Below are 18,501 nucleotides of genomic sequence, written 5' to 3'. Positions count from 1 at the left end.
GTTGCTATAACCTTAGACATAAGTTGGAAGGTTGTGTATGACTATGAATTACATGAAACCATTGTCTAGCTATAACCATTCATTTCGTCGAACCACTTGTCATCGAAACCGGCTTCTGCGCTCACGTCCGCCTTCGAGGTCGCTGAGCGGTATTGGTGCGCTGCACTGGTAAGGCCGGAAGGCAGGCACTGCATCTACAGCGAAGTCGTCCGGCGAAGGGGGCACGTCCTCAGTGGAGGTGCCGAAGGACGGCATCGTGTCCAGCACCGGTTTCCCGAACATCAGCGCGGGCACGCTGGAAGCGGAACAGAATTCGGAGACACTGCGTTGTTGTTCACTCGTGACGTGGAGCTGTTTTGAGACTTGAAACACATCCAAGCAACGTGCAAGCAACAATCATGTTCAAGACCTGGTTGGCGGTCCATGGCGCTCCCATCGTGTCTGCCAGGAGTTTACGGTGATGCTGTCACCGAAACGATCGACCTGTGAAGTGGTGTTGCTTTTATTCAGCGGTGGCCAAACCGGCCATAGAAGGAATAAACGCACGGCGATAGCGGCGGGCTCAAACTACGCAGCCCGTATGTGGGGAGTCAGATTCGGGATCATGCTACATCGAGTCGCCAAGCTAAGTGCACACAAGCGAAGGAGCATCTCAAACGCTCACCGAACAGCGGGTATGCCGCATGATTGTGAGTGGAATTTCGCCAGGATCCGACGCGATACCGACGTTGGCCGCATACGGATCATAATAGTCGTTGAACGTTTGCCAATCTCGCGGATCCTGTCCGTTTTGCTTCTCCGAGTGTCGCCCAAAGGTGATGGGGCCGCTTTCGGTCGCCTGAGAGACGTCTGGTACATCTTGGGGCGGAGAGTAGAAGCCCTTCAGATTCAAGTATAATCTGGGATCAGGGCCATTGCTTAGAATGACGTCGCTCTCGTATCGACGGGCATTGACGAGAGGTTGGTTACCTCGAAACAGTTATGGATGTCACTACCTGGCTCACGGCGGCGAATATCTCCTTGCGTGATGGCTGCGCCGTCTGAGCGCACTTGTAAGCAGAGATACGCGAGAGCCTGCGTTATGCGGCTTACGAGGAAAACGATGGCGTTGATCAGATTCGCCGTGAAAACCACGAGGAAGTAAGCGACTCCGTCCTACTCGATCGCGAGTCAAGCCCCTTGAAATCAACCCTTCAGTTATAACGCTCATGCTCACCCGGAGGAATAATCTCATAGCACTGGATGATGGTCAGCGATAGGCGCGGATGCCACTAAGGGACAATACGTACGGCATAGATGCCCCTCCGCTGAAGTAGAAGCGCAGTCGCCACATCGTCAGAATAAAGATCAGGCATTCCGTGACGAGCGGTGCGATCCAGTAGACTGAGGTCTTCGTTACCAGAACGCACCCACCTGTCGGCTCGAAGAGAGCTTCTCGTCGATCGCATATTAATCTCATGAACACGCTGCGCTGTGCACGTTCAAGGTAAAGACGTACCGGATCCCTGCGACACCACGACGCTCTGCAGGATGATCTGACCAGCCAGACAGAGCGAAAGAACGATCGCCACGAGCCGATTCTGATAGATTGCGTGGACGCGAAGAATCATCAACGCTATCCGTTGTAAGGCGTGAGCTCACAGGCAGGGTATACAGAGCGATTTGGTAGCACACCTTCGCCGATCCCGACAGCTACCGAAGAGCCGGCGCCTTGAAACTTGACGAAGCGCGTGCAGCTAGCGAGAGGCGTGAGCTTTCCTGCCGGCGAAATTGGTAAAAGAGTATGCCACTGACACCTATGACATCGCGAACAGGGTCAATCGCGCGCACATGGTGATGAATAGTCGTAGAAATGACTACCTACCGCGTTAAACCAGGCAGGGTTGAATGATATCATGGCCACCGAGAATATCTCGAACATCGAGAAATATCTGTTCAAGAAGAACAAGACGGTAGCGAGACTCCATCTCTTATTCCAGGCTCGATCGATCTGACGAGCGGAGGGTGTTCAGTCAGAATTTGTGCAGAAGATAGCGCTTCGGGTACCTCATCGCTGAGTGTGATCACTGCAAACAGGCCATCGAAATCATACCATAAGCGCGACTCTGTAGTTGTTAAGACCATATGTCACGCACCATATTCGTAGGCAAATAACGCGATCACGGATATCGTGATCCAATGCTCTAATAGCCTATGCCATACAGTTAGTTTTGCGAGAAGCGAGCTGATATCGACACCACATACAAGGCTTCATCAGCCTGTTCTGCAGCCTTGATGGGCACTGATACCGCCATCTTCCACAGTAAGTATTATGCTGGCTTTAGATAGGCAGTGGTTGCATGAAGCGGTTGCTCGTTATAAACGAAACCGCATCAGCGAGGTGAGAAGTTCCCTATCAATAGCTGGCATCAACCAGCGCGGAGTGAAATGGAGCCATACATGGTGGTACTCACCGGTTCGCGCGCCAGAAAGGAAGCGTAACGAGCACGGACATCAGCTTGGCCTCTCCCGCGATACACGAAGGTATCGCCAGGTAAGGCTATGTTGCCGCAGGACAGTTGTCCCGTGCCTCCGCACAAAGCCCTTCCGGGAACCAACCCTGATGGATTCGTCCCGACAACGAGCGCCGTGCGCAAAGAAGCAGGCACATCCAGGCTACGGTGTGTATTCCGGCGTGAGGCCAAGTGTATTAGCGCTCGGACTGGTATGGGTCGCATGGATGTGCCCGAGCCGCAAACAGGGCAAGGTGCACTTTATTGTTGTTGTTGTAATCGCGCCCGCCGACAAGATTAGCCTCGATGAATGACGCGGTGATGAGTGCGAACAGGACGTTGCACTGGCATGAACTATTGCGGAAGACGAGCATAAATTGCAATAGAAGTTTCGCAGGCGGCGGCAGGCGCGTTGGCGCTGGTCAGAGGTTGGTTGCAGTGACTTGAAGACACATCTCCCGTTTCACCTTTCCTTGTCCCCGATGTGTTACATAGCTTGCAGGTATCCTTCGCAGGTCTCGTTAGAACGATATTGCGATGAGGGATGGGTAAACCGATCAAACGCTCCCGGAATCAATTGCCTATCTAATCTCGTAGCATGTGGCCAGCTCCCGACGGCCGAATCCTCTCGCCATCGCGCCTGGGCAAGAGTCATCCCACCATATAAACCGCAGCACTCGACGGCCCTGCTCGCTTTGCACCATGTCCACCTACCTAGGCCGTGACGAGAAGGCGATTCCGCTCTACCAGGGCCCTGCCCCGGCCGCTGCGCCCACGGCGTCGACGAGCCGCAGACGCACCTTTGGCGTCCTCGGCGCGTTCGCGCTGCTCTCCATCTTCTTGCTACGCAGCACGAACCCCGGATTCGTCCACTGGGCCTCGGGTAGCCAACCTGCGCGGGATGTGGGACATCCGCACGCGCGCCCTCACCACCACGACCTCGCGTCGACGGCCGAGCTGTGCCCGCAAGTCCCGGCGACCGTGCCATCGAAGAACGCGGACGTGTTCGAGACGCTGAGCCAGCTCATTGGCACGGAGGCGTTCGTGAACAAGTCTATCGACTGGCTGAGCGGCGCAGTGCGGGTGCCGACGGAGAGCTACGACAAGATGGATGAGGTTGGCGAGGACCCACGCTGGGAGGCGTTTGGCCCGTTCCACGACTATTTGGCAGAGGCTTTCCCACTCGTGTGAGTCGTGCCGTTCTCTACAGCCTGTACTGGGGCACTGACTTCGGTTGTTAGCCACGAGAAGCTTGACCTGGTCAAGGTGAACACCTATGGCCTCGTTTACACATGGAAGGGCACGTCGGAGGAACTCAAGCCGCTCCTGCTCATGGCTCATCAAGGTGTGCAAGTCTTGAGAAATAGTCGTGATCATTCCTGACCTGCGTTTCAGACGTTGTCCCCGTCGAGCCCACCACAGTTGACCAGTGGACGCACCCACCTTACTCCGGCTACTTCGACGGCTCGAACATCTGGGGCCGCGGCAGCTCCGACGACAAGTCGGGTCTCATTGGCATCTTGTACGTCGCCCTGTTATTTTTTTCCTCTGCGTCATCACTCACTCGCCTGACATGCGACAGGACCACCGTGGAGACCCTGCTCTCGCAAGGTTTCACCCCCACCCGCACCATCACGCTCTCCTTCGGTTTCGACGAAGAAGTGAGCGGCACTCGCGTACGTCTTCTTCTAGCCCCTCCTCACTCCTTTCGCCGACACCATAGGCCTTCCTCGATCAGGGCGCCGGAAAGCTCGCCAGCTACCTCCTGGAGAAGTTCGGCGAGGATTACTTCGCGATGATCGTCGACGAGGGCGGCGGATACAGCGAGCAGTTCGGGGGCGTGTTCGCCAGCCCGGGCATCGCCGAGAAGGGCTACCTCGACGTGCGCGTCGAGATCCGCACGCCCGGTGGACACTCCAGCATCCCGCCCGAACACACCGTACGTCGCTCGCCGCGCCTCCTGCAGCAGCTACGGATTGCCTGATCCCCGTCCGTCTTTCACGTCTACAGAGCATCGGCGCGCTCTCGCAGCTCCTCGTCAAGTACGAGGCGAACCCGTACACGCCGCACCTCGTGCGCGGCACGCCGCTCTACCTCCTCACGCAGTGCCTCGCCGCGCACGCGCCGGAGATACCCAAGCGGCTCAAGCGCGCGATTAGAAAGAGCGCGACGTGCGACAAGGCGCTGGCAGCGGCGGAGGAGGAATTGCTCAAAGATCTGATGTTCAAGAGCCTCGCGGGCACGACGCAGGCGATCGACCTCGTCTCCGGCGGCGTGAAGACGAACGCGTTGCCGGAGCAGGCCTGGGCCGTCGTCAACCACCGCATCGCGACCGACAGGTAAGCTCCATTCCCCCCATCTTTTTTTTTGTTTTCTTTCTATATTCTGAGTGAAAACTATAACGCTGACGCGACTCACGCAGCTCCGTGGATGCCGTGAAAGAGCACGATTCGGCGCTCCTCGCCGACCTTGCGGACAAGTTCAACCTCTCGTACACCGCGTTCGGCGAGAAGGTCTCGACCGAGGCTGAGGGCGCGCCCGCGTGGGGCACGCTCACGCTCACCGACGCGTGGGGCACCGCGCTGGAGCCCGCGCCGATCACGCCCACCGACGCGGCGCCGTACAAGGTCCTCAGCGGGACGATCAAGGCGGCGTACGCGGCGCACCGCGGCCTCAGCTACGAGGAGGACGCGATCACGATCGCGCCCGGTATCATGACCGGTAACACCGGTACGTCGTTCGCATCTCTTTCGCGATACATTTTTTTTCTTCTTCTTTCGTCTGAGCGACGGTGTCATGCTAGATACGCGGTACTACTGGGCGCTGTCGAAGCATATCTTCCGGTACAACCACCATCGCGCGAAGGGCAAGGTGCTCAACGGTGTGCATACCGTCAACGAAAGTATGTTGCTCGCGTCTCGTTACTCTTTCTTGGTCACGGCGCTGATTACATTCAAGACATCGAGGTGGACGCCTTCATGGAGATGATTCGATTCTTTACGACGCTGATCCTCAACGTCGACGAGGCGGAGCTGTAGATTTTGTACTTGAAATATCATCAAAACAGGCCATCTTTGGAAACCAAGAAAAAACCCGTCGATATTTATCCCGCGGAACGCATGCCGCGAGTGTCAGGGAAGGACAAGGATATCGACGCGATTGCTCTGTATTGATCCCTGCTGTGCTGCCTTCAGCGACAGCGTGCCCGGCGCGGTTGGCCTGATCGAGACGTGCCCAGCTGCATCCGACGTTCCGAGCACGAACGACCCATCCTGCAACGATGCATGAGCGCGAAGAGTACGCGAACGCACCGAGTATAGAGCCTGCCGCACCTTCATCTCGGCGCCGGCCACCGGTGTGCCGCTCGTCCCGTCCGTGACGGTGAACGTCAGGGTCTCGTCGACGTGCGCCACGCTCGAGGAACCGGCGAGTTTGAGGAAGTGCGCGGCGCTGAACGCGTCGAAGGCCCAGAGGACGTCCGCGCCGCTCGTCACCTCCTGCTGACACCCGCCGACGGGCGTGAATTGGAAGTCGAGCAGCAGCCCCCAGAACTGCGTCGCGGTCTGTGCGCTCGACGCGACGCGGGTGATGAAGAAGTCGTCGAAGTCGTCTTGGAACGTCCTGGCGAGCACGACAGCGAACGATAGAACAAGAACGTGCGCGTCAGTACGACGTATGTATATATATATGCAGAGGTCCGGAGCTCACCCGTCGAACGTGAAGCCGGCGAGGTGCGCGGCGTCGGAGAGCGCGGCGGTGCACGTCGCGCCCGGTTTCGGGTTCGCGCCGAGGTTCGTGCCGTCGCAGTGGTGCGTCCCGCCAGAGGGAGTCGCGACGTCGTGCCCGCGGGTGAGGATCGGGCCCTCGAAGATCGTGCGGTTGTGCGCGCCTTCGACGCGGAGGTTGACGAGCTGGGGCAGGTCGAAGTCGAGGCTGGCGGCCCGGGAGAGGGTCGCGAGGACGAGGCAGGCGAGCGTCGGGATGATCGCCATTGCGTGAATCGGCGAGCGTACGGCGAGGCGTTTGGCGTTATTTTATGCTGTCTTTGCACGGGATCGGATGATGTGCTTGGGGACTTGGACAGGCGTGGAACCGAGGGCGGCAGGCTTGCCAGGCACGGAGAACATGGTGAGAGCGAGAGATGGCCAGCGAAGTCGCCCAAGGACACGAGCGTTTGCTGTCGCCAGGAATTTAGTGAGGTATTGTGGAATTTAGGCATGCCGGCGACGTTGAAGATGTCCATGCTGATCATGCTCACGTCTAGAGCCGGAATATTGTTTGTTGCTCCGATAGAGCTTTACACACTTGTACCGCGATGGGTACATCGCATTCTCAAAGTGGTGTCTGTTGTGTCGTATATAAGCGCTAGAGACGTTCGTCGGGGTTCGTGGTTTGCGTTCGCCGTCGTGAACGACGACGCGGGCAGAGACCGTGGGAACATCGCGCCAAGGCGGGCGCGTTCGTGACCCGCGCCGTGCACGATTGGGTCAGTCATCGTGTATCTTCCGCGACAGCCTGAAGGATTGGAAGAGGGCCGTTTGCGTCGTAATGAATACCATGCGTCGCCCTCGTGCGACGGTCCTCGGCAGAAGGAAAGAGGTTAAACCTGCCGATCACGTGCACACAGCCAATGGCACTCGTCGACGACCTGCGCAGTCGCCGCGACGGGTACCTCCCCGGTCGTGCTACCCAGATGTCGCTGCACGCCAATAAAACCGTCGGCCATCGTCGGTCCGGCTCCTTTTCCCCTGCCGCCACCCAGCCGTCCATCTCGAGCCTGCGCACGACGATGCCGTCGCCGCACCCGACGACGAGCACCATCGACGTCGACGACGACAGCAGCAGCCTCGACCCCCGATTCACCCCGACGACGCTCGTCGATCTCGTCCCCCACAAGTCGCCGACGTTCACAAGCAGCCACGTCGTTGACCTCGCGGACTGCCCGGACTGCCTGATGACCGACGCCTGCCACGATCCCGCGTGCGATGCGCTGATCACGCCCGAATGCACCGACCAGTGCCACGACCAATGCGTCGTCGTCGCGTGCGACGATCCCACCCACGGCGCGCCGACGTGCGACACCGCGCACGACGCGGCCGAGTGCTCCTTCGTGTGCGAGAGCGGCTCGCAATGCGACAGCATCGACGATTTCGTGAGTCTAACCTTCTTCATTTCGCCTGAAGTCGGGCAATGTTTCATCCGATCGATGGAATGACGGGTCTCACGCTCCCTCCCGTAGTTGCGATGTTGCGCGGCGCCGTACGATGGGTCGTACCGCGCGCCTAACGCGGCCGCGGGCGGCTCTGCGTCGTCCCCGGCGTCCGTCTCATGGGAGCAGACGCTCGAAGAATTCCTCTGCGCGTGCGGGCAGCCCTCCGCGCCGTCCGCCGCCGCCCCCATTGACGGACACTGCAACCGCGGGCACCCGCCGGGGCACTTCGTCCACCACCCGCACCAGCCGCACCACCACCACCCGCCTCTGCCCAGCCCAGCGTTCTCCGCCGCCTCGTCGCACACCAGCGTCGCCGCGAGCCCGCTGATGCTCCCGCTGTCTACGCCTTCGACCGCGCCCGACGCGCACCCGGGCCATCCCTGCATGTGGGATCAGTGCCACAAATCCTTCCCGTCTCTCGCGGAGCTCGTCGGGCACGTCAACCTCGAGCACCTCCGCGTCACGCAGGCCCAGGCGCCGACCGAACACCAAAACCAGGGCACGAGCGACGGCGGCAGCCTCCACTGCCCCTGGGGCGACTGCCAGCTGCCCACGCCGCAAACGTCTCCGTCGTTCGCCGACGCGTCGCCTTATTCCGGCCCGGGCTACGCCCAGGACTCGCTCTCGCTGCTCGCGAGCCATCTCATGCAAGACCATCTGGGCCTGCCTTTCCCTATGCAGGGATACCCGCAACCCGCACAACAGCAGCAGCAGCAGACGCCGGGATGGGGTCCGCCGTACCCCGCAACCGCCAAGCACCGGCACATGCCTCCTCCGCCCACCCCCTCCTCGCCCCCGGCCGCGCCTTACCCCTCCGCCTCCTCCCACCCACATCAACCACAACAGCCTCAACGTCACGCGCACCCGTGCATGAACAAAGACCTCCTCGCGGCGATGGCGCCCCTCGGCGACGTCTCCCTCGAAGACGTCGCCCGCGCCACCAACCTCGCCAAGTTCGAGGCCTTCCTCCGCGACAAGTTCAAGGACGACCCGGAGAGCGCGCACAACCCGTGGCGCGGGTCGGAGGCCGGGTCGGGGCCGGGTCCGTCCACCAGCGCGTCCCCGTCTGGGGCGTCGACGCCGAGCCGCACGCCGGGGCCGACGACGCCGCCCGACGCGTTCCCGATCACGGACTGCGCGCCCTCGCCCTCGCCCTCGCCCTTCGTCACGTCCTCCTCCTCCTCCACCTCCACCTCCACCATCACGACGCACATCTGCCGCTGGCAATCCTGCACCGCCTCCTTCCCCTCCGCGGCGCTCCTGACGGCCCACATCGCCGACGCGCACGTCGGCGCCGGCCGCGCGCGCTACGAGTGTCTCTGGGCGGGCTGCGACCGGCACTCGGCGCGGGGCTTCACCTCGAAGCAAAAGGTGCTCCGGCACGTGCAGAGCCACACCGGGCACAGGCCGTACACGTGCGATCTGTGCGGGGCCGGGTTCAGCGAGGCCGCGACGCTAGGACAGCACGTCAGGCGGCATAATCAGACCAGTGGGTTTCTTTCCCTCCTCCTCTCCTCTCTCTCTCCATGACAATCACGATAAAAAAATAAAATTATAAACAGAGGAGGACACTGATTTGGCTTGCGTTTTTTTTTTTTTTTGGTTTGACGTCGAAAGAGCCGTACGTGTGCGATTTTCCCGGGTGCGGGAAGGCGTTCACGGTCACCGGCGCGCTCACGATCCATAAGCGGACGCATAACGGCCAGAAGCCGTTCAAGTGCACGTTCTGCGACCGGTAAGCAAAGCGCTGCCGACCCCCATGAACCCCCAGACCGCTCGCGCTGAACCGGGGCCCATTCCGTTTCGTTGCAGGGCCTTCTCCGAGTCGTCCAATCTTTCCAAACACGTAAGTGCGCCCCCATCATTGGCACCCCACCGCCGCCATGCTGCCCACGGATGCTGAAGACGGCCGTTTTTCACTATTTTTTCCGCCCTTGTTGTTCGTTTGTAGCTTCGCACGCATACCGGCGCGCGGCCGTACAAGTGCGCCGAACCTGGCTGCGACAAGGCGTTTGCCAGACCGGACCAGCTCGCGCGGCACCAGAGCGTGCACCGGAAGAAGGGCAAGGACAAGGACAAAGATAAGGACAAGGACAAGGGTCAGCCGGAGCAGGAGGAGGAGGAGAAGGAGAAGGGCGTGCTGCCTGCGTCACAGGAGGCCCCGCTGAAGGGTTAGCCACGACGAATAGCTTTCCTCGGCTCCTCTGAGGCGCTTGAGCGCATCCCACACCCCGCGTTCCGGTTCGTAGGTTTCATCTCCCGGAGCCGCCGACGCACTCTGGCAATTCCCCCATTGTCGGCGTTCGCCTCGCGGACGGCCGTCACTACGAACCGGTGGAGGATGGGTTCGAGCTTTCGCTATTAGGATGCGCAGGGCGCAGCGGTATAGGGCGCTACTTTGACTTCTGTCCGCCCTCTCGCGACACTGGCAGGGCTCGCGTTTGCGCTAGGCGATCCATCGTGGCTCGACGGGCGAGGCCGGCATCAATCACCGATTAGTCTGTGGGAGGAATATGAATGCGGGGAGGGATACGAACGCGGTATGTACGAGGATTTGGTGTGCCCAGTATGTTCACGTGGGATGTACTCTACGTGTGCAAATCAACAGGAGGGTGGACTAGGATGTCCATGCGGTGGGCGTGAATTTTTGCACAATTGACAACGCGAATGGGCGATTGGCATAGAGCCTGACGTGTTATTGAGAGATTTCGCGATCGTGGACGAGTTTGCAAGAGGGTCGCTTGCAAAATTCTCGCGCTGTGCTGGCTCCTGTCGACCTTTGCGCAGATTTGGCGCCACACCCCTGGGCCGAGTGCATCAACGCAGCGAGCGGACTCCCTGTCTATCGCTCCTGTCCCGAAGGTAGAATCAGATTGCTACAGATACAGCTCGCGAGCAGCGCAAGGCCACGAATAATATACAGTCGTTCATTCTTGTTTTCTGCCGGATCGGATAGCACACGATGTACTATATCACGCAGAGTCCCGTCGTCATCGGAACCGAACCCTATGTTCGCGTCCACCTTCGAGATCACCGAGCGGTATCGATGCGCTATGCTGATAGGGACCGAAGGCGGGTGCCGCGACCGTATCAATGTCGTTCGGCGACATGGGGGCGTCTTCAGAGGAAGTGCCGAGGGACGGCATCGTGTCCAGCACCGTCTTCCCGAAGACGAGTGCGGAAGAGGCAGAACGGGTCCCGGAGATACTGTGTCGGTGCTCGCTCGTAACGTCCAGTTGCTTGAGGTTGAGAACCAAGCTGTCGAGGAGATTAGGGTTGTCAGCGATAACGTCGCGATGCCTGAAGGGAGAAGGCGTACCGAGAGACGACGATGGAAGTGATGATCTGACTAACAGGCGCAAACAACGCCTTCCTCGAAGGTCGGGCGTGCTGTCCCCAAGATGCCATCAACACGAAATGGAGGGTGTGGGGAAGGAACAGGGTACCCACAAGGAAGAGCACCGTGTTGACGAGGTTGATGGCAAAGACGATGAGAAAATACCCTAGCCCGTCTCGTAGGCAGAGTGCGATCGCGCTGTCGCACATGGCCGATGAGTGCTGCTTGGAGGAAGCGGACATCTGGTGACAAACGTACCCATTAACCGACTTCCTGCGAAGATAATCTCTCAGACGCCACAAAGTGAGGGCGAATATGACGCTGTCCATCACCAACGGCGCAAGCCAAGTCACGGAGAAGAAGCTGGTCCTGCCCGACAAATAGCACCCCATAGGCACGGGCGTCGCTGACGGATTAAGACTGGATGAATATATGGCTGCCTCGCGCAATGACAAGATGGACTCACGAATGCCTTGCGCCAGCGCGGCGCTTGTTAGTGCTAATTGAACGCAAAGGAAGAGCGATAGGGGGAGTAGGATCCAATAGCAGCTCCCGTATAGCGCGTATACGCGAAGTATCATGAGAGCTGTGCAACGACCTATCAGCCTTTGATACGGACATGGAGGTGGAGACACGTCGTACCTTCGCCAACTATGACACCTGCCAACGAACCTGCCCCTTGAAATCGCACGAAGTGGGAACATCTGTCCGTATCTTCTCAGTTTGTTGGCCTCATGTACTGGCTTCGTGTTCACTTACACCTGGCTACGCATCAGTGACGACTGAATCATCATGTATTCCTTGGACATACCTTGCCGCTCCATGCGGAGTTGAAGGATATCAGGGCCACGGCAAATATTTCCAATAAGGAGTAGTAACGGTTGATGAAGAACAGGATAGATGCCAGGCTTCGTGGTTGCTTCCAAATGGCGTCGACCTAGGGATGCGAAAGTCAGTACAGGACTTCTCTGAGAACCACGGGGATCGACCTCTTCTTCGATGGTTATTACTGGCAGGAATAGCATTTATCGCTCGTCATTGAACGTGGCATACTAACTAGGGCACTCACAGTAGTCGTACATGAAGAGTGCGACCATCGAGATCGCAATCGCATGCTCCAACCTCCTACGTGATATCTCGTTGATTGTGACTCCGTACAATCGTAGCAGCTTCACTCACAAATCGCTCACTGCGTCCGCTATCGCGGCTTTAGCGGCAGGCGAAGGCGGTCCGTCCATCGCTGGTCAAAGGTCCAGCAGGAAGGCCGGGGTAGAAAACGCAGCTCCAGCGAGGGCCAGCCACGCAGTGCTCTTCCGCAAGCAGCTTAAGCCCCGAAACGTATGCTGTCCGCAAACGTAGAGAAGGCGAGCCGGATCAGCTCGTCGAGATCTGGAGTGATGCCGCCGTTGTGCTTCTCTGGCGGCTTAGCGCGCTCGTACGTCCTTTTCGAGGTCCTCGGTGCGCTTTGAATGAGCGGTATCGCACAGCTCTGGCGTTCGGTGTTATGCATATACATTTCGGCAGTGCAGAAATCAGAGACAGAGAGGCCAGCGACGATGTGCGGAAGAGGTCTGAAAGGCGAAGGTGACGCATAAGGTGGAAGCGCTCCCACGCTTTCTGTCCCAATCTGACCCCGATCAACAAGGGTTGCCATCTCAGGGCTTCTCCACTTCGCAACATCGACCCAGCTTTAGGAAGCCATACTTATATGCTCTCTTGCTTCGTCCTGCTTTGCACAACGATCGATTGCAATTGACTTCGCGAGCAGCTTCATTGCTTCTCTTTCGAATGAGTGGCTCTCAAAGGCGCTCAAGATGTTATGATAATCTTACGCAGGCAGCACGAAGCATCCGGATCCCTCGTTACAATCTTCCATGGGCGCCCTCACACGCTTCGTCAAGTGTCAAATTCAATATGAACATGAGCGCTCATGGACTGCCGTCTTTCCGCGATCCAGATCTTGAATATGATTGTGGCTTGGACCGTGTCTACGCCTGTCTACACGCAGGAGGGATCCAGCCTGCTGCCGCATCAAAACCCGTTTCCGGCGGGAGCAATTGCAGTATATCCGTACTGTCCTCTCCCCATCACATGTGGATTTCGAGCTGGATAGAGCGTGCTCTGCCGTGACCGCTGATAGCGACCACCTTGTTCGTAGGTGCAACTAGCGTGAAGCGTTAGCTTTTCCGCCGGTGACACGAGGAGGGAAGGTCACTAACACCTGCACTCGTGCAGTCGAAAACGGCCAAGGGTATTCATGACATGTTCAAGGCTTCGTGAGCGTCTTCTGCGGCCTTGAGGCTCGTCATCTTCCACCTTGTGCATTAATCCTTAGCGCATCATCATCGCACACTGGCCTCGTTGCTCTCACGTTACTGCTGCTGTACCTGGGGCTGCGTGATTACCGGTCGAAGCAACTTCTTCTCCGTTATGTGGATCGCGCCGCTCGTGATGGACAGCATCATCCTCGGCCTCACGGACCGCGCCGGTTAATACTACCTACCTACCTAGCTCTGTGGCGTCTGAGATGTCGGCTCACGCTTGATGGGTATGCTGAACGTCTCTCACTTGTGATGCTGAATACCTAATGGTAGCGCGATAGAGCGATGTCTCCGAGTACTTCCAGATACTGTTTACCATGAACCTCGTCTACGCATTATTCTTCATTTTTGCTCATTCCGTAGTATGTCAAGTGCTATCGTGAACTGACGACCACACAATATATGCGGCCCTCGAGGAAAGCACTCTCCGCGACTGTCAGCCAGGTCGTATCTTCTGTCACCCTTTCGCGATGAGCCTTCTGCATCACGTTGGACTCTGGCCGTCTTTACCAACGAGCGATTCTGGCAGCCTAGCGTTGAAGTTCAAATAGGCGGCTGCTATAGCCCCAAGTGAACGTTCGATCCGCGGCTCCGCAATCATGTTCGGGGCAACATCCTCAGCACCTCCCATCTAACCAGAGTTTGGTGGTACATAGATCTGTCTGTCGTTAACTATCAGCCTTTGAGCCTGTGCCCACATGCGAGCGATAGGATCTCGCGGCAGGCTGACAGACCCTAAGTGCGTCTCGCATATCCCCGAAAAATGGCTTGATTGAGGTGGGCACGGAGCTGATGTCGAAAAGCCCTAATCGCGCATCCTCGCCGGTATGAACCGCCTGATAGTGACTTCTCTGATAGAGTAGTGCGCGAGCACGGCCGGACTACGCAACACTTCCGGGTCGAGCCGACTTAAGGCGGGGATAGTGACATATACCAAAATCAGCGTCTGAAGCGACGGAGCAAACCCACGTTCAGCTTGTAGACAGTAGTCGGAAACTGAAGGTGCTCACCTTGTGGACCTGAGAGTTGACACGGTTGATAGTGCTGAGCCAAGACCATTCGAACGGATCAACGTTCTGCAGGGTGAAGGGCGAAGACGAGCGATCCGCCGGAGCTTCGTATACGGGACACAAAACCAGTGCGAACCTGAAGCGCGAATGTGTCAATGTCAGGATGAGTAATTGGCCACAACGTAACGGTGGATACGTACTCGGCATGATGAAAGACTGGGCCGCGCTTGTAAAGCAGGTAGTCGACACAAAACTTGATTCCTCCTTTGACGACCCAGCCGAGAGAGCGATAGTGGTGGTACAGGACATAGTGAAGCAGAAACGGATTATCTGGCCGCAGTGGCGGCTTCGTGTCGGGTGGTGAAGGGACATCGATGTGCGCTTCGTGAAAGGACATGTAGATATCCGAAAGGGAGAGAGGCTCGAGTTTGGTGGAGTCGATGATGGTGAGGCAATCGAGGGCCCAGGAGAGGAAGAAAGCCTCGGGAAGGGTGAGTTGAAGGTGCTCTAGATCTTCTATGGGCTCGTCATCAATTACTGATTCCTCGGGACTTTCTTTTATGCCCGTCTCCATCGCTTCAGCAAGCACAGGAGCTGCATCCGCGTCACTCGAGCCCACGGCGTTCGTTGAAGGTTTCCACGTTGCTGCAGACGGGATGGAAGCTTTGGCAGCCTCCAGGTCGTACTCTCGACCCTCCTCGAATGCCTTCTCTGCCTCAGCAGCAACGGCTGCCATTGCCTTCGCGCGATCAATTTTGAATTGCTGACGCTCAGCTCTGCGCTTCGCAGTCACTTGTTCGGAGGTCAATCCTGAACGTGTCTGAAGTTAACGATCGCACACGCCAAGGTAGATGTAACGGCGACGTACATACCTTTCCCTGCGAGTTTTCGTGCGTTGATTTGCCTAGCTAACCAACTCGGTTCACTCCTGCTCAGATTGCCCTTTCCGAAGAATCCTCCTCTCCAAAGCTTCTGCGCATCGGCAGTATCAATTACCCATACGCTCTTCGTATCTCTATCGAAGACTCCGGTGCAGTGTGGGTTCAGGACGCGGATGCCAGAGGAAAGACCAAGGAACGCGAGAAGGCGCTGACTCGGGGACTCTACCGGAGCGAAAACGAGGGGCAAGGGATATGCATAGATTTTGTTGTTGTTGGCTCGCTGGGCCCCGCCTTTCCCGCGGTTTTGTCTGTTGGGTTTTCTTCCGGACATGAGCAGGGCGTCGGGCGCTCTGCAAGACAGATCTCTGTACTTGATTCTGATGGTGGGGGCGCAGGATGTCTTGACTCTTCGAGTCGACGCGTCGCGTTGAAGTCGCGTCCTCCGTCCCTCTTCGATCACTACACCTTGCCGTACTTGTTCTCGTCCCCTACATACATTGGCATATCTGGTCTATAATCCACTATGGCAGACTCACGACGTCGCGCCGAGATCGAAGCGAAGCGCGAAAGGCTCGCTGAGCTGCGTCGAGCCCGCGAACAACGGCAACGAGCAGAGCAGGAACGTCGTCAGTCAGAGGTGCGTATGTCCGCACACCAGTTACCCGGAACACAAATATCTGACATGCTAGATCTTGGCCAGCATGCGTCCAGCTCGTCAGCCCCTCGTCGAGATGTCGATGACCTCGTGAATGCATTAATCGGCCAACCTCGTCACGCCTCGGACGGAGATATGACGCCAGGGTCGATACCTGGTACACCCCAACTTCGCGACCTCAATGTTGGTGGTGACGCCCTGGGACTTATGGGAACGCCCACAAGACTCGGAAGCGGAAGGAGAAGCAGACAGAGCGACTTTGGAAGTGCCATCAGTACGAACGGGAGGATGAGCCCCGGCACCACCCTAGCGGGCACCACAAGCGGGACCGACAACTTAATGGAAAGGTTGGTGCCGATACTAGCAGCTAGTCGCGAGCTCACGAAACGCATAAAAGGGCAATGATGCCGAGATTCGTCCCGGATCTCATTGACATCGAGCAAGAGCTATTTGAGCTTCCTCAGAAGGTATGCTTTTATGCAGGGTTCGCGATCTGGTGTTGCCGATGGCTGAAACGGCATGGAGTAGGAGAAAGTTATGTACAATAAAGAGATTCAAACAGCATCTGTGGAAACAGACGTTACACCCGACGAAGACTCCTCCCAGCGGGTACTACGTGAGCAGGAGCAAGATCTCGAGGCAGAGCGTGCAGCCCAACGAGACAGAGAGCTCGAAGAGGAGTCGGTACAACTGGACAGGGAGATCGAACAAGAACTGCGTGGTCCGTTCACGTTCCTCGACCGCTCTTGATTGCTATCTTCACACGCGTGTTTCTAGAGCTGACTGAGGAGGAGAAGGCCTCCATCCTCAGCGCCCCTGAATTCCTTGACTTCGTTGAGCAGTCGTCCAAGATCGTGCAACGGGCGCTAAACGACAATTACGATTATATTCGTGACTACACCACTGGCACTGAGACCGGAGGGTGAGTGTTCGCGGCCTCTTAGTTGTCTCTGTTTCATCGTGGTGGTCCATGGATATCCTGCTAATCCGACATTAGAGACGATACTGAGGGCAAGCGCGTTAAACGTATCTGTGCATTCCACGACGAGCGAGTATTGAAGAACCGTTCAATCACGGACGTGGATTGGTCGCCACGAGTGAGTCCTGTGCTACGTGCTGTTCGTCTGTACTGAATTCTCGTGTGATAAAGTATCCCGAATTGAGCGTAGCATCGTACAATAAGAACCCTGCTGCGTTGAACGAACCCGATGGCATAGCTGCTGTATGGAACCTGCATTTACTCGAGCGACCCGAATTTGTCTTCCACTCTCAGGTAGGTATATTCTATTCTATCATGTCCGCTCCATGCTCACTCTCAGAGCATAGTCCGATGTCCTCTCTGTCACCTTCTCCCCTTTCCATTCAAACCTGGTCTTTGGTGGAACATACTCGGGGCAGATATTGCTTTGGGACACACGATCTAAGCATCTCCCTGTCCTCAAAACGCCATTATCAGCTGCGGGGCATACGCATCCAGTGTATGCGATGCAGATGGTGGGCACGCAGAACGCGCACAACCTGATCACCAGCAGCACCGATGGCACTGTATGCAGCTGGCTGGTGGACATGCTGGCACAACCCCAGGTAGGCTGGACCCATCTCCCATCCCACGGACTGTGCACTCACGCGTGCCGAACAGGAAACTCTTGAACTGGTACATAGCGGGCACAATAAGACGAACGAAGTTTCCATCACGTCCCTCGTCTTTCCAGACACCGAGACGACTACCTTCTTCGTTGGCACTGAGGAAGGCAACATCTACCAGGCCAACCGCTACGACCGCGCTGGCTCAAAGGCTGGCCTCAACGCGCACGACATCTACCGCGCGCACTCCGGACCGATCACCGGTCTTTCCTTCCACCCCAGCGCCGGGCCGGTCGACTTCGGCGACCTGATGCTAAGCTGCAGCGTGGACTGGACGTGCAAGCTGTGGCGAACGCGGGGTACGGGCGCGAACTTGGGCAGCGGCGGCGCGAAGGGGGCGAACCAAGCGCCGACCAACGTTGCGCCGGTGTACTCATTCGAGGAGGCAGACGACTACGTCTACGACGTAAAGTGGCATCCTACGCATCCTGCGCTCTTCGGTTCCGTGGACGGGTCAGGCAGGTTCGACTTGTGGAACCTCAATGCTGACACCGAGGTACGTCCGCCCGGGTACGTTTCCTCACGCGTATATGCGTGCTCATTCGGATTATTCGCTCAGGTTCCCATCGTATCCACTCCGGTGGGCAACGAGCGCGCGCTCAACAAGCTCGAATGGGACCGCAAGGACGGCAGGCGCGCGGCGCTGGGCGGAAGCGACGGCAAACTGTACATCTACGACATCGGCGACCTCGCGATCCCGCGCGAGAGCGAGTGGACGGATTTGCAGAAGTGCATTGCGAACATGAGCGGAAGCGCGCAGGGAACCGCGAACGGGCTTGGAGACTCGGTCTTGGGGCGTTGAGGGGTCCAGGCCTACATGTGTGTATATACCCACTTATTTGGATACTCGCGGACCGCAGAATGCACGACGATGCTTGGGAAGCCAAAGGCGCGCGGAAAGCTCCGTCCTTCGTGGCAATTTATAGCAGCTTCGACTCGGTCTCCTTAG

At 57.8% G+C, this 18,501-nt stretch overlaps 7 protein-coding genes across 7 annotated transcripts; 3 read left to right on the top strand and 4 right to left on the bottom strand.

The window, feature by feature from the left end:
- Positions 1-195: 195 nt before the first annotated feature.
- PUNSTDRAFT_127570 (uncharacterized protein) lies at positions 196-1,963 on the bottom strand. Its single transcript, XM_007386596.1, has 10 exons — positions 1,863-1,963; positions 1,675-1,736; positions 1,499-1,615; positions 1,290-1,431; positions 1,217-1,238; positions 1,093-1,155; positions 970-1,040; positions 665-899; positions 547-607; positions 196-483 (listed from the first exon to the last, which is right to left on the bottom strand). The coding sequence occupies exons 1-9, from the start codon at positions 1,919-1,921 to the stop codon at positions 563-565; spliced, it is 816 nt and encodes a 271-aa protein (XP_007386658.1). The 5' UTR covers positions 1,922-1,963; the 3' UTR covers positions 196-483; positions 547-562.
- A 1,231-nt stretch (positions 1,964-3,194) lies between these two features.
- On the top strand, positions 3,195-5,530 carry PUNSTDRAFT_46418 (carboxypeptidase S; the record flags this gene model as incomplete). The annotated part of the gene is made up of 9 exons (XM_007386595.1): positions 3,195-3,679; positions 3,734-3,837; positions 3,888-4,014; positions 4,075-4,168; positions 4,216-4,431; positions 4,503-4,831; positions 4,915-5,222; positions 5,296-5,394; positions 5,451-5,530. 9 exons carry the CDS (start codon positions 3,195-3,197, stop codon positions 5,528-5,530), a joined length of 1,842 nt encoding a protein of 613 aa, XP_007386657.1.
- Positions 5,531-5,623: 93 nt separating this feature from the next.
- Positions 5,624-6,484, bottom strand: PUNSTDRAFT_46417 (uncharacterized protein; the record flags this gene model as incomplete). The annotated part of the gene is made up of 3 exons (XM_007386594.1): positions 5,624-5,764; positions 5,804-6,113; positions 6,201-6,484. The coding sequence occupies 3 exons, from the start codon at positions 6,482-6,484 to the stop codon at positions 5,624-5,626; spliced, it is 735 nt and encodes a 244-aa protein (XP_007386656.1).
- Positions 6,485-7,122: 638 nt separating this feature from the next.
- Positions 7,123-9,880, top strand: PUNSTDRAFT_46416 (uncharacterized protein; the record flags this gene model as incomplete). Its single annotated transcript, XM_007386593.1, has 5 exons — positions 7,123-7,644; positions 7,732-9,193; positions 9,322-9,439; positions 9,517-9,550; positions 9,656-9,880. The coding sequence occupies 5 exons, from the start codon at positions 7,123-7,125 to the stop codon at positions 9,878-9,880; spliced, it is 2,361 nt and encodes a 786-aa protein (XP_007386655.1).
- Positions 9,881-10,628: 748 nt separating this feature from the next.
- Positions 10,629-12,585, bottom strand: PUNSTDRAFT_54461 (uncharacterized protein). Its single transcript, XM_007386592.1, has 10 exons — positions 12,221-12,585; positions 12,111-12,166; positions 12,031-12,050; positions 11,851-11,978; positions 11,684-11,745; positions 11,508-11,627; positions 11,300-11,447; positions 11,155-11,239; positions 11,024-11,094; positions 10,629-10,962 (listed from the first exon to the last, which is right to left on the bottom strand). Exons 1-10 carry the CDS (start codon positions 12,277-12,279, stop codon positions 10,695-10,697), a joined length of 1,017 nt encoding a protein of 338 aa, XP_007386654.1. The 5' UTR covers positions 12,280-12,585; the 3' UTR covers positions 10,629-10,694.
- Positions 12,586-14,167: 1,582 nt separating this feature from the next.
- PUNSTDRAFT_73149 (uncharacterized protein) lies at positions 14,168-15,584 on the bottom strand (the record flags this gene model as incomplete). Its single annotated transcript, XM_007386591.1, has 4 exons — positions 14,168-14,308; positions 14,373-14,508; positions 14,573-15,182; positions 15,245-15,584. The coding sequence occupies 4 exons, from the start codon at positions 15,582-15,584 to the stop codon at positions 14,168-14,170; spliced, it is 1,227 nt and encodes a 408-aa protein (XP_007386653.1).
- Positions 15,585-15,776: 192 nt separating this feature from the next.
- On the top strand, positions 15,777-18,354 carry PUNSTDRAFT_136973 (cytoplasmic dynein intermediate chain; the record flags this gene model as incomplete). Its single annotated transcript, XM_007386590.1, has 10 exons — positions 15,777-15,890; positions 15,954-16,255; positions 16,306-16,375; positions 16,437-16,629; positions 16,686-16,830; positions 16,906-17,005; positions 17,059-17,181; positions 17,235-17,492; positions 17,548-18,048; positions 18,112-18,354. 10 exons carry the CDS (start codon positions 15,777-15,779, stop codon positions 18,352-18,354), a joined length of 2,049 nt encoding a protein of 682 aa, XP_007386652.1.
- Between the last annotated feature and the right edge of the window lie 147 nt (positions 18,355-18,501).

This window comes from Punctularia strigosozonata, assembly GCF_000264995.1.
Source record: "Punctularia strigosozonata HHB-11173 SS5 unplaced genomic scaffold PUNSTscaffold_11, whole genome shotgun sequence".
In the NCBI taxonomy this organism is placed as follows: Eukaryota; Fungi; Basidiomycota; class Agaricomycetes; order Corticiales; family Punctulariaceae; genus Punctularia; species Punctularia strigosozonata.
Note: the sequence above shows the minus strand (reverse complement) of the source record. Positions and strands in the feature narration are given on the sequence as shown.

Bases quoted from the DNA above. Each gene is read 5' to 3' on its own strand.
- PUNSTDRAFT_54461 (XM_007386592.1), bottom strand. From the start codon at position 12,279: ATGGACGGACCGCCTTCGCCTGCCGCTAAAGCCGCGATAGCGGACGCA. The intron at 12,051-12,110 runs GTGAGTGCCCTA...TATTCCTGCCAG, and splicing joins ACTCTTCATGTACGACTACT to TAATAACCATCGAAGAAGAG. The intron at 11,746-11,850 runs ATGTCCAAGGAA...AGATACGGACAG, and splicing joins TCCGCATGGAGCGGCAAGGT to ATGTTCCCACTTCGTGCGAT.
- PUNSTDRAFT_127570 (XM_007386596.1), bottom strand. From the start codon at position 1,921: ATGTTCGAGATATTCTCGGTGGCCATGATATCATTCAACCCTGCCTGG. The intron at 1,616-1,674 runs GTGTGCTACCAA...TACAACGGATAG, and splicing joins AGCTGTCGGGATCGGCGAAG to CGTTGATGATTCTTCGCGTC. The intron at 1,041-1,092 runs GTAAGCCGCATA...AAGTGCGCTCAG, and splicing joins TCAACGCCATCGTTTTCCTC to ACGGCGCAGCCATCACGCAA.